Genomic DNA, 14263 nt, shown 5'->3' on the forward strand with positions numbered 1-14263 from the left:
TAAAAGTCCCTGGAAGAGACAGCTTCCTGGGCAACCCACTCAGGGACCCCCCTTCTGTCCCTCTCTCAGACAGGAGTGTTCTTTCCCTCAATAAATATATTCTGCTCAAGGAATTTTTTTGAATTTTGCTGAAAAATTCCTTGAGAGAAATTTATGTTCCTTTCATTTTTACCAAACTGCAAATTTTCAGCATGGATGTGAAAAGCATTAAAATTATAACTTTGTGTACAAGATGAAAATAATTCACTAAATTCACCCTTTTTTTACACAAAATAAAATGAAAGTTAAGCTGTAAAAAAATAAATAAAATAAAATAAATAAATATATTCTGCTCATAACCTCTGTTTGTTCCTAAAACTCATTCTTCGGTTTTAGAGAACATGAACTCATCCAGGTCAGGTCGAGAGATCCTTTTTCCCTTTGTCATTTGGAGGTTCCCTGTATCATTTGGAGGTCACTCACCCAAGATCAGTTTTTCTCCCTGTATCAGAACCACCAGGAAATTCTCAAGTGTAATGATTAACAGACAATTGCAGCCTAATCTAGTCATGTTCCCAGTTCTAACGCGTGGCTGCCAAGAACAGTGAGGGCCGTGCAGACTCACAGGCCAAGGATCTGTAGATCTGTAGGCTATCACAGCAGCAAGAGAGAGGCGACTTTCCTCAGCATTTGAGTAAGGAAACATCCTATGGAATTCCATCCTGAATTAACTGTCAGCAGGAGGTCCAAGGAGTCACTGCTCTACCACTAGCCAGGAACCATGAGCAAGTGCTTCCTAAAGTGGGCTTATATGAGGTTAGGACTGGTATGTGCATGTCCTGTATACCTCAGTAGACATGGTTCAATGACAGCACTGCGTGGAATTGTTTTCTATGGCTTGCTAGGCAGGACCTACCATTTAGACCCTGTGTACCAGGTGAGATCTTGCTACACCTCAGTACCATGACCTTGCATTTGTCTTCCAGCTCTGTGGCTTAAGGTCATGATTTTTGAATTAATGGGCACTTTTGTGATGTGGAAAGAGGTCATTTGAAAAATCAGGTAATAGAAGGTAAGGGTCCTAGCCCCAGGCATTCACCCTTTCCAGCCCAAGGCCTAAGGGCTCTGCAGTCAGGCTCCATATCCTCCTGTTCCTGAAAACCACTGCATCTGCGCCTCACATGTGTCAGTTTATGCAGTACTGCAATGTCTCCAGCTGGAGCTTCCTTTTATCAAAAACAGCACATATTCAAAAACTTAGTCTTCAACACCATTTCTCTCCCAGGAAGAAAAGGAATTTTCTGATGAAACAAATTCACCAGGAAAACAGGGGGCTTTTAATTTCATAAGCAGCTGTTCACCAAATGCATCAGATTTACATGTCTTCTTCCTGACTGGAAAGCAACCTCAGAAACATTCTGGGTAGGATGCTCCAGAAATCCAGTGATTGCAAATGTGTTTTATTGAAATAAGCAGTGAAGGAGTTAATGCAGGGCCCACAGGAGCTCCCACCCTTCAGCCCCAAAGTCATGCAGGGGCAGGAAATGAGTGAGGGAAGCCTGTGTGTGGGACAGGAGCCCTAACAGCAGTTTTTCTGTGGGGACAAGGAAAGAAGACGGAAAAGGAATTTGTTGAGTTGAAGGTAAGGGATGAGGTGGGGGTCTCACTGCCCTGGCTTAGGCAGAGGCCTCTACAGAAGCATCGAAGTGGACCGGCACATACGGGTTCCCCTCACAGGCCACGATGATGCTCTTCTCCTCCTGGTGGGTGCGGTACGAGCAGTCGGGGTACTTGGAGCTGCCTGTGAGGCGGCAGTCTGTGATGTGCATGTTGGAGCTGCTCTGGTAGCAGTTGGGCTGCCCGTTCTTGCAGGGCACATTCTTCTGGAAGCAGACAGCCTGCATCTCTGCCAGGGGCTCATGGACGAAGGTGTTCACAGGCTTGCAGCGCCCCTGTGTCATCTTCCTGCTCTTCATCATTTCATTGCAGTAGTTGGAGTTGCTGCTGCGGGAGCTGCCTGAGTCCACGTGCTGCCGCCTGAACCTCATGGCTGAGGATTCTGGGTCCTGAGGAGGCTGGACCCACATCAGCCCCAGGAGCACAAGGACGAGCAGTGGGAACAGGACAAGGGACGTGTCCAGAGCCATGGCGACCTCACTGTCCTGGAAGAGTGCAAATGAGAAAAGGAAAGAGGGGGCAGCACACACTTTCAGATATTGCGCCCCAGCTCCCACCTGCTGCTCTGGCACAGTTTCCCTCTCCTGAGCCATTTCTGAGGGATGCAATGCTCACACTAAACCTTATCTGGGTACGTTTCTCTCCCACTAATTAGAGAGAAACCATCCTTCCTCTAGTTGGTGACCAACAATATCTGCCATAATCTCGCCAGTGCTTCATTGAAACACTTTCATCTAAAATATGTTCACAAAATAAAATGCATTTTGAGCTCAGAGGGCTAATTGATCACTTTGAAGAAACAAGGAGGAAACTTTTATCACTGAGTTCTGGCCAGGACATCTATCATGATGGGTGGCAGAGCCTGGCATCTTAGAGCATAAGAGAAACTCAGTGCCGCATGTGACACTGATATCACAAAGGGTTCTGCTGAGCTCCACCCTGAGATGTTCACTTCCCCAGTTTGGGGCTCCTTCTCCTGCAGGCCCCTGACTTCTTTGTACCTGCCAGTTCTTGCTCACCCTGGCCCTCCTCTACCCCGACTGGGGTTTACATGGCCAAAGCTTTTTTAGGTGCTAGTGAGAGCCCAAGCTTTCTCCGTGTACAGCACAACTTGGCTTCCTCTTCCCCAGCCCTCCAGCAGTGGCTGCTCATGAGACCTCCGCCCAGGGCTCCTACCTGGGTCTCTAGACTAGGAGGTCAATTTCTGCAATCTCTCAGTCCCAGGGCGGGTATTGGCTCAGGCTGTCTCCTCAAGTTTGCTGGGGGAGAGGGACTCTTCCTGTGGGACTCTGTCTCCCATGTGACCCCCATATGACCCTCATCTGTCTGCTATTGCACAGGCAGCTGCAGAGAAACCATTGCAGCACGGGCACCCAAGTCACACACACCAAGCAAAGTCCTGTGGCTTCTTCGCCTGCCCTTGTCACCATTTTCTCCTGGTGCTTAAGGAAGGGCAAATAGGTGTTTATATGTGAGGGAAACCATTCTCCTCAGCTGTCTTAAAAAGATTTTTTGCGCAGTTCCACTTCTCCCAACAGCAGGCATCTCTCCTGGGACCAAAGGGACAAAAGGGCTTCTTTGTCTTCAGCCTTGGTTGCTGTTGGTTTTCTAGGTCTCTTCTGTTCTCAGTAGAATTTTAGGAATGTTTTCTCTCATTCTGTGAGGTATGCTAATGGTATTTGGAGTGGAATTGCTTCAAATCTGTATAACAATTCTGGGAGTATGGCCATTTTAACAAGGTTGGCTCTTCCTATCCATGAGCAAGAGATGTTTCCATTTTTGATATTCTCTTCAATTGTTTTTTCCAGGCTACTGTAATTTTCAATATATAAATTTTTATTTCCTTTATTAGATTGATTTCCTAGTATTTTATTTTCTTGGATACTATTATGAAGGGTGTGGTTTCCCTAATTTCTGTCTCAATAACGTTGTTGTTTATGTACAAGAATGCTATTGATTTTTGCAAGTTGACTTGTCCAGCTATGCTACTAAATTTGGTCATCAACTCTAGTAATACATTGGTGGACCTTTTAGGGTCTTTTATATAGAGTATCATGTCATCTGTGGCTAATGACATTTTCACTTCATCCTTTCCTATCCTTATTCCTTTTACTTTACTCTCTTGTCTAACTTACAGATTTTGAATAATCTCTGCATTCCTGGCATAAAACTTATCTGGTCATGGTGTATAATCTTCTTGATGATTTGGTGCATTTTTAAAAATTTTTTTGCTGGTATTTCTTAGGATTTTTCCATATACATTCATTAAGGAAATTGGGAAATTGGCCTATAGTTTGTGTTTTGTTTTTTGATTTTTTTTTTTTTTTTTTTTTTTTTTTGTGGTTGTGTCTTTCTCTAGTTTTAGTATCAGGATAATACTTGCTTCCAGGAATGAGTTAGGGAATATTATTTCCCTTTCAATGACATTAAAGAGTTTGAAGAGTATCCACACGGGCAGTCCCTTTTGGGAGTGATGTGCCACATTTTCTTGGAGTTTCCACCAACTCAAGAAGGACTTGAATGTTTTCACTGCTGGGAAATAGCGCATCTCAATGCTGTCAATCCCACACCCCACTCCTGAGTGTGTAATTTTACATTTCTGCCTGGTAAATCTTATCCAGGCGTCTCCCTGATATCTGAAACTTTCCTTTCAGGGACAGTGGTCAGTGTGAATGTCCACCCTCTTCTTCAGGGTTTTGGCTCATCTTTAGTCCCTCTCCCAGGTGTGACCTGCAGGAGCAGTGGCCACTCAGGATAGGAAGTGCCCAAGGCTCTCCACCATGCTCCCCTGCACAGGAATGGCCAGGTGGGAGTGGACATGGGTCACACTGGCTCAGCTCACATTAGAGGCCTCTGTGTCCTTCCTCCTAACTTTCTGCCCCTTTCTTCCCCTAACCAGGGCAGGCTTTGAACTGGGGCAGAGAATCCCTCTTCTCCAATTTCTTCCCTGGTGGTGCTACAGGGAGAAAAACTGATCTCAGGTACGTGACCTCCAAATGATACAGGCAACCTCCAAATGACATAGGAAAAAAATGATCTCCCAACCTGACCCAGATGAGTTCGTGTTCTCTAAAACCAAAGAATGAATTTTAGGAATAAAAACGGAGGTTATGATCAGAGTATATTTATTGAGGGAAAGAAAGCTCCTGTCTGAGAGAGGGTCGGGGTGGGGGAGGGGGCCCGAGTGGGTAGTCCCTAGAAAGCTGTCTCTTCCAAGGACTTTTATAGTGTAAAATCATGTGGGACTAAGGGAGAGAAAATGGGGGAGGGCTAGGGAGATGGCTCAGTGGAATCCCCAGTTCCAGAAAGAGAGAGAGAGAGAGAGAGAGAGAGAGAGAGAGAGAGAGAGAGAGAAAATGGGAACTCACTTAGGTGGGACAAAACTATGGTCAAACAATGGGATTGCAAGCACCATTGCTCAGGTAAAATTGATTAAACCCAAGACCAAATGGGGAAAGGAGTCAATAGCAAGGGGGCATGAATATAAAACAGGACCTTAAATGGTGGCCATCAGATAATGATGCTTTCTAGCTTTCTCAGGGTAATGATCAATCCTGGATGCTAATCTTTAGGGAGGTTAGCATTTGTTTGGTCTTTAGGTCTGGCTCACAGCAGGAGCATCCATCCCTCCCACAGTTGCAAGGTATCTTGTCTTCTGTGTTATCTCCTTCAAGGGACTGACCCTACCTGACTGCCTATAATATTTTTAGCTAACTCAGCTGCCTGCAACTTTCCCCTTTCTGAAGAAGTAACTGAACTGCTGTGAGGGAACCATGGGAGATGACTGCTTTGGCTTCTTCAGGCTGAAAGGGGTCGTAGTTGTTGACCAGCAGTCAAAGATACCCTCTAGAGGTTCTCACTAAAGGCCCTCAGTAGACACCAGTCATTTTTCTCTTGGGTAGACTTATAGCTTTGAGTCTGGAGGAGACAAAGCCAAAGAAACAATTAAACACATATATGCCAAATAATAAGATCAACAGCATAATCATGAATATAGTCAAAAATGATTTTTATCAAGGAGACAATAATGACTTCCCATAAAAATGATAAAGATAGGGTTCAGGGGACCTTAGCATCTCACATGCCATTTATTTGATATCTTTTGAACAACTATTGAGATATTAGTAAAAAGATCTGGAATATAATAACTTTTTTTACTAGTCAGGACTTTTTTTGTAGGTCCATTAGCAGAAATCTCTTAAATTTGAGGTTTAATTCTTTTTTATCTTTCATGGCCATTTGTATTGTCTCAAACAAACTGGCATTTTATATCTCACCAATTCTATTATTACTTGTGGCACATGAATTGCCAGAAATAGGGAAAACATCAAGTACTCTCCAGTTTATAAGTGGGGCCACTGGCTGGGTAATTATTGACAAATCTGCACAAGTTTCTATCAAACATCTAATAGGCTTTTTCCTTATATCAACATGGGTTCTTTTAGGCGGAGAGGTGAAGATCCATGATCTAATCAATCTGAAACTTTCTTTGATTCCATCATGAACACTTTCTTTTATTCCTTCTCTAGCAGTTTTGGACATTTTTTGTTTGAAAGGCCCCTTTTCTCTGTGTGGATCCAGGGAAGCATAACTTTTCTCTGCTTCCTGACTGGCCTTCATTCCTGTAGGATGCTAGTATCACTATTTTCACTTTCTGTCTATAATTTCATTTTGTATCCTTTCTATCTCAACTCAGACAAATTCATTTTTGCAAACCCTTCTAACTTCAGTGCTTGTGTCAGATATCTGGGGCCCACTGAGCAAAGTATAACTTTTTAATTTTAGATTTTACCTTCATGATTATATAGGTTTTGGTATCTTCTAGGAAAGAACAATTTTTTTGAGAGATTAGAACATATATAATCAAAGCATGAACACTTGAGCTAACATATAAATATATAAACCTTTTGATGCTACTAATTGTAACTCACTAGCTTTTAGACCCCTTTATTCATTGAGTCTGACAGTTTCTTATAAGCCCCTCTAGCTTTAGTTAAGAGAGATCACACATGTATTTACTATCAACATGAAAAACCTGAGTTACATCAGAAATCAACCAGACTAACACACACTTATCATGAAATACATAGCATTGTCAGATTAAACCAATGAAATACCTTTTAAATCTTGTATATGAACAACAATATAAATTATATTTATAAAAAAATCAGTCTCAGCCTAATTTTGATTAGCAAGCAACCTGAATATATTGTAATATCACAGTTATAGCTAAAGCATGATGTCTTCTAAAGTCTGTTTCTATTGAGGTAGAATGGCTGGAAGGAAGATCAGGGTTGGAGAAGGACAAAGAGACCTGTGCCAATATCCAGCAATAGGTTGGGTTTTTTCTTTAGTCATGATTACTCAGGGCTCCTCCGTGGTAGCTGACAGGTAGAGATAAGTCTGGCCAGAGAGAGGAGGCAGGCCAAGGGCCCTTTAGTTCTACAGGACCACCTGGGAAGCTGATTCTGAGCTCTGGAGCCTCCACCTCAGTGTGCAATCTCACTTCCAGGAACTGCCTTGGCATTCAGGGCATGGCTAGTGGGCCTCTTGAGGCAGTCCCTCTTATGCTGGCCTGGCTTCTGACAGCAGCAGCAGATGAACCTTATTGCCACTGAGATCTTCTTGGAGCCAAGCAAATCAGACTTCAAGTCTGTTTTGAGGCCACAGTAAAGGCAGCCATTTTTTATCTCTTTGTTTTCTCTACTTGGTTTTCTCCCAGTTCCAATTATAGGACACTTAAACAGTTTTTACCAAGTATCAAATGAGTTGTCTGGAGCAAAAACTATCTTTTATAGCTCTTTTCTAATATCTGGAGCTGGCTGAGTAGTGAACTTATCTGTAAGAGTCATCTGTGCCTCCATTTAATTAGCATCTCACCAAGTAAGTCTTACCAGTGCCTCTATTAAACATTTTAAGCAATCAGAGAGGTGTTCATCTTTCTCCTGGTAGACAGCTAAAATTTAAAATAAGTAGAAGGTTTGGTTAAGTTCTTAGACCTTCAAGAATAGACACTTGAAAGACAAATGTCTTTTCTAGTTTCTTGCCTGGCTATTAGGCCACTAGGGATCTGACTATTTGGGCTCCAGTGGGAACTGGAAGTTCCATTGCTTGCTTATCTTTTGACTCTTTAAATTAACAATATTCCTCTCCAAATGCAATAGCAGCTTGTAATGCTGTCTTATACTAAAACACAAAGCTTGGTTTAAGATTAACATTATATCCTTTTAATCTGCTTCATAAGTCTGAGTAAATCCTCTAAAAGACATCAATGTACTTATCAGGGTAATCTAAGGCATATGAACTCTGGAAGTTCCAAATTGCCTATTTACTTCTCTACAAGGTATTATCCTTGAAAAGTTTACATAAACTCAGCTAAGGATGGGTGTAGCCTTGTAGAGGCTTTGATTACAGCTGTTCTAAAAGCCCATCCTTTAGAAAGGCAAATAGGGGAAACCTTACTTTCAGTAATGGTGCACAAGATTGAACTGCCTGGTTCTCTTGTTGTTTGCATCTACATTTTAAAACTTAAATAACAATAATTTTAATGTAAACAAAATCTGAACATAAGACATTTTTACCATTTTTTAAACATCATCTTTTTTTTTTTAATGTGTGTGTGTGTGTGTGTGTGTGTGGCCAGCTCAGCCCACCAGGGGGCAGGCTGGCTGGCATGTGGTGCTGGGGGATTGAACCGTGGTCCCTGTGTTTTGCTAAGCTTGTTCTAAGTAGGTGCTTTAGACCACTGAGCCATCCCACCAGCCCCTAAACATCATCTTAATAGTTATAAACTAGCATCACAGTTGATACTTTCCTCTGCATTTCATTTGAATTAAACAGCTCTTTTCAACAGGTAAAGATCAAACATTTTCTGGTGTTTAATGAAGCACACTGTAAAGGAGTAAGAGACTTTGGCTGTAAGATAACCTGGAATTTAATAGCAATTACCTTTTTGGGTGTCCCCACCTTCTAATTGATTCCTCCACCCAGGCATCTCTGAGTAGCCCTTTCCAGAGCAGGTAGATGCTCTTGTTGGAAAGAAGGGAGACAAGATCCCACCAGCCTATTCACCCTCGAATTGGTGCACAATTTTTATCTCCTGAATATCTCACAAACCCTTCACTTACTCTTACTGACTATTCGTAAGTTAACAGCTATAATTGGCCTGGTGATAGGAATGTGTACAGAAGGAAGCATAATTATGGCATAAAAGGTCAGTTGAAAGTGAGCAATTCTCAGGCTATAAAGATCACTTCTAGAGATAGATAGAACAATTGACTGGAGGGATTTGGTCCTGTGCACTGAGCCAAGTCTTCAGGCACTTGTTTTTATCTAATCACCAGGTAAACATTTTTAACAACTGGACAAGATTTAACCTTTGAGCTCACAGGTGAAACTTATATTTATCACCCAGCAATCACATTTTACATGTTGGTAAAGATAATACAGCTGGCAAAAGTCTTACTTTTAGTTAAAACATAAGGTACAAATTAAACATTCCCCTGATAGCTGCCATAAAATGTAAACTATTGCAAGCTGCCTCAGCTTAATTTCTGAAATAGTGACTCTTTAAGTTGTTGTACTGAAAAGCTCATGTAGAATTCCTAGTTTACTAGCAGAAAGAAAGAAAAAAGTACAATAGGTAAGTGTAGATCTTTTAGTGCTCAAGAGCCAGTTTCCACCAAGCACCTTTAGGTATCCTCCAAAGAGTAGCCCTGGCCATCACCCCTCAGGTATTCTCAGCTTTTATTGGCTCACATAACCAGAGCTAAGTCTCCAGAAAGGAATACCAACAGTTTCTTTGGTCAACATTCCATCAGCCATAGATTTTAATGGGGATTTACCAAAGAATGGCTAGGAAAACCTGTCCTCTGCTTCAAAGAGTGGCAGCTTCTCTAAGAGCATTTACTAGCTGGCAGAGTAACCGTTGCTTGCCCAAGTTCTAGAAGGGATAGTTAAAAGCCTGAACAAGATTATCTAGCATTGTACAGTAAAGGCTGCAATGTCTACAACTTATCTCTTACCCTCCTAAGTGATAACTAGACCAGGGGAAAAGGTTGAATCCTCCCTCACATTAAATGTGCTTTGGTCCCATAAGCATGCTGCTTTTGGAGATAGCTCCTTCTGATGTCACCCAGAAATTGGTTCTCTCCACCGTGTCTCAGGTTTAACCTCCCAAAGGAGATCTTCCCAGAACACTAAGCTGGGACATGGCTTTTGTATATGTCGTCCTGATATAGGGATGTGAAATTTCCGACCTGGCCTGAATGAGTTCGTGTTCTCTAAAACTGAAGAATGAATTTTAGGAACAAACAGAGGTTGAGGGTAAAACTTTATTGGAAAGGAAAACTTCTGTCAGAGAGGGACAGAAGGGGTCCTGAGCGGGTTGCCCAAGAAGCTGCTTCTTTCAGGTTATTTTTATAGGACAAAACCATGCAGGGCTAAGGTAGAGAAAAAGGGGTCTCGCTTAAGCAGATACAGGGTGGGACAAAACTATGGTCAACCAATGGGATTACAAGCACCATTGCTCAGGTAAAATTTATTAGGCCTAGGACCAAATGGGGTAGTGAGTCACATAGCAAGCGGGCATGAATGTAAATCGGGACCTTATCTGGTGGTCTTCAGTAGATGATTCTTCCTGACTAAGGAGCAATCCTGGATGCCAACTTTAGGGAGGTCAGCATTTGTTTGATTTTTAGGTCTGGCTCACACCAGGAGCATCTCCCCAGTAAGGTGTCTGGTCTTTGTCATCTCCTTCGAGGGCCTGTCCCTATCTAACTACTTACAACATTTCTGTCTAACTCAGGCTGCCTGCAACACTCCTAGGTGCACATAATTCTCTTTTGTCTCATCTGACCCAGAGACGAGTATGTATCCTTTTTCTAAAATGACTTCTCTATCTTTGGTGTTAACAAATGCTCATTTTCTAAGGGCTTCACTTAGTTAGAACAGTCTATAGAGTTTTCCTAATTTTACATGCCTCTAAAAAGGAAAGTACAAAGAGGTGGAAAAATTAGAAGTAAAGTCAAAGTAAGGAAACTGAAACAGAGCAGGCCTGACATTTCCTCTAGCATGTGGAGGGGGATCAGAGCCAGTCTATCCCAGTGAAACCTGTCCTCCAAGTCTTTAAGAATGGTTGCCAACCTAATGTCATTTAATTGGCAAAAGGAGTCCTGTGTTTCATATATAGGCATGTAGATTTTCTAAGTCTGACTTGGCTAAAAGTCCCATTTTATAGAAGTTTACATAAAATCCACTAGGAGGCTTTATAACTTTATTCTCTCTAGTGTTATTGTCTTTTTTTTTCTTTCTTTTTCTTTTCCATAATTTTATTGAGAAACAAATAGCAATGAGACAGTTTCAAATCAAATTGGTAGGACAGTTTCAATAATTAACACATTGCATACATTCTTCCTAGTGGTTAATTGCTGTACAAGATGCGGACATGATATCCTATTTACAAACACCATTAGAACAAATCACTCTATTCATTAAGAGAATGTAACTATATATCTATCCTAACCACTTTGTTCTTTTAAATATTTTTTTTTAATTTTATTTATTTATGTGTGCGTGCGTGCGTGTGTGTGTGTGTGTGGCCAGCTCAGCCCACCAGGGGGCGGGGCTGGCTGGCATATGGTGGTGGGGGATTGAACCGCAGTCCCTGTGCTTTGTTTTTTTTGTTTTTTTTTTTCATTCTTTTAATTTTTTTTTATTTTTTTACTTTTTTTATTTTTCAACAAATAATACACTGCATATATTCTTCTTAGTGGTTAATTGCTGTACAAGATGCGGACTTGTGATCCTATTTACAAACACCATTAGAACAAATCATTCTATTCATTAACAGAATGTAACTATATATCTATCCCAACCACTTTGAATACACAGATACAAAATGGACATTCATCTGTATACCCCATTTTTTCTAAGTTCCGTTATTGAATATTATAGGTGTGTAAACTCAGCAAAATATTCTAAAAGAGTCCAGTAGCCCATAATAGCATTGGGTCTTCTGTTTAACTGGCAATGTCAGAAATAGTGTTATTGTCTTAAGTCAAGCAAGAAATACCAGTACATTTAGCAACCAGTTCAAACACAACATATACCAGTACACAACAGTCATAAAACGTCCCATTGGAGAAATATCATAACCTTATAACATTTCCATGTTTTAACTTAGGTTTACCAACATTTTGATCAGCATTTTAACAAAACCATATGATACAAAGCATAATTAATTCTATGCAATTTTAACAGAACTATATGAAGCAAAACTGTATGAGGCAAAGAATGAACAATTATAAGCCACGGGCCAAGACATATCAACATTTGAAGCATAAAAATTTGTTACCTAAGCAAGTACCAATCAGAATCTATGAAAGAAAAGCAAACTCGTACCTCTGTCCAATGATCTTGGTGGAAACCTCCAAATGATACAGGGAGAAACACTGATCTCAGGTGGGTGACCTCCAAATGATACAGGGAACCTCCAAATAACATAGGGAAAAATGATCTCCTGACCTGACCTGGATGAGTTCATGTTCTCTAAAACTGAAGAATGAATTTTAAGAACAAACAGAGGTTGTGAGCAGAATATATTTATTGAGGGAAAGAAAGCTCCTGTCTGAGAGAGGACCAGGGATGAGGGGCAAGTGGGAAGTCCCTGGGAAGCTGTCTCTTCCCGGGACTTTTATAGTGTAAAACAATGGGGGACTAAGGTGGAAAAAATGGGAACTTGCTTAGGTGGATGTGGGGTGGGACAAAACTATGGTCAAACAATGGGATTACAAGTACCATTGCTCAGGTAAAATTGATTAAGCCCATGACTAAATGAGGAGGAGAGTCATGTAGTAAGTGGGCATGAATGTAAAATAGGACTTTATCTGGTGGCCATCAGATAATGAGTCTTCCTGGCTTTCTCAGGGTGAAGATCAAACGCGGATGTCAATCTTTAGGGAGGTTAGCATTTGTTTGGTCTTTAGGTCTGGCCCACAGTGGGAGCATCCGTCCCTTTCACAGTTGTAAGGTAACTTCTGTTATCTCCTTCAAGGGCCTGGCGCTGTCTGACTGCCTATAATATGTTTAGCTAACTCAACTACCTGCAACAGTGGGACATGTGAAACGCTGGTGAGTGTATATTGCAGACCCTGGAGTGGAGAATGGAGGCTCCTCTCATCCACAATCACCTTGGCTGCCATTGTTGTCCCCTCTACCTGAAATGGTGAAAAGGACAGGCAGAGAGATCCTGGGCTTTGCTGGGTGTGAGGCTTGGGTGCCTGTGTTGTGGTGGTTCCTGTTCAGCTGCATGTGCCTCAGGGCACAGGTGAGGGTGGCATGGGAGAGAGCCCTGCAGGCTGCTTCCTTCCCCCCAGCAAACCTGAGGAGATGGCTTGGCCTTGAGCCCCCTTTCCCACAAAGCTACCTCATTCTAACTGCTGTGCAGTGACAAAACGATCACCTTCTGGCCCTGTGCCCTGATGGCTGTCCAGCCTCTCCTGCTTCTCTCTCTTCAACTTAGAAGCCAGCAGTCACCCAACCCAGCACTACCTCCACCAACACTCAGCAGCACCTCCAATGAGTCCTGCAAAAAAGAGTGAACAATCCCAGTACTCCTGAGCTTGAGGCAGGATTCTAGTTCAAATCAGCCCAGTCTGCATAGAAAGGTCCTGCTTCAAAAAATACAAAAGGAAAAAAAAACCCAGGCACAGAGGTACATGCCAGAAATCCCAACACTCTGGGAGGCTGAGGCAGGAGGATTGTGTGATCAAGCCCATACCGAGGTACTAGTAACAAAATGCATCTTGTTACTGCTGTCTCAGAAGTATAAAAATGAAAATATAAGTGCCAGGGGTGTAACTCTCTATAAAGGAAGTAATTACATTCTCCAGTACTAAAAGAAAAAAGAAGAAGTAGAAGAAAAAGACAAGAGCAAATTATCCCTAGATCCGGCTCTTGCTGTCCCTGTGACACCTCCTTCAATATTTATACTTTGAGGTTTTTCTCTAGTTATGAAAGGAAAGGCTGTTCCTAATGTGAGCTCTTGGTATGAAAATTAATAAAAGATTAGGGATGGGCTGTTGAGATGGCTCAGTGGTCTAAAACACCTACTTAGAGCAAGCTTAGCAAAGCACAGGGACCGCGGTTCAATCCCCCAGCACCACATGCCAGCCAGCCCCGCCCCCTGGTGAGCTGAGTTGGCCACACACACACACACACACACACACACACACACATAAATAAATAAATAAAATTTTTTAAAAAAGATAAGGGATCATTGGGAATAATGCATACTGGAATCTCAGGGCCTGAGAGGTTGGGTGGGTGGGACAGAAAGATGGTGAGGGTTTTTTTGTTTGTTTTTTTTACATTTTTAAAAGAGAATACAAAGTAATATATTTATTTATTTATTTTTTTCAGAACTGGGGATTGAACTCAGGCCCTTGCGTTTGCCAGGGAAGTGCTTATTCTACTGAGCCATCTCCCTAGCCCTTACAAAGTAATATAAAAAATTTACAAGTGATACAAAATTTCACTTAACAAAATAATCTGAATTTCACAGTATTTGTTGTAATACATAGCGTTGTCCTCCAACTAGTTGTATGTA

At 41.8% G+C, this 14263-nt stretch overlaps 1 protein-coding gene across 1 annotated transcript; it reads right to left on the reverse strand.

Annotated features, from left to right (window-relative positions):
• Nucleotides 1-1655: 1655 nt before the first annotated feature.
• LOC101568519 (ribonuclease pancreatic-like) lies at nt 1656-2138 on the reverse strand. Its single transcript, XM_004643998.2, has one exon. It carries the CDS (start codon nt 2124-2126, stop codon nt 1656-1658), a length of 471 nt encoding a protein of 156 aa, XP_004644055.1. The 5' UTR covers nt 2127-2138.
• Between the last annotated feature and the right edge of the window lie 12125 nt (nt 2139-14263).

Source organism: Octodon degus, unplaced genomic scaffold (assembly GCF_000260255.1).
Source record: "Octodon degus isolate 3935 unplaced genomic scaffold, OctDeg1.0 scaffold00189, whole genome shotgun sequence".
Lineage (NCBI taxonomy): Eukaryota > Metazoa > Chordata > Mammalia > Rodentia > Octodontidae > Octodon > Octodon degus.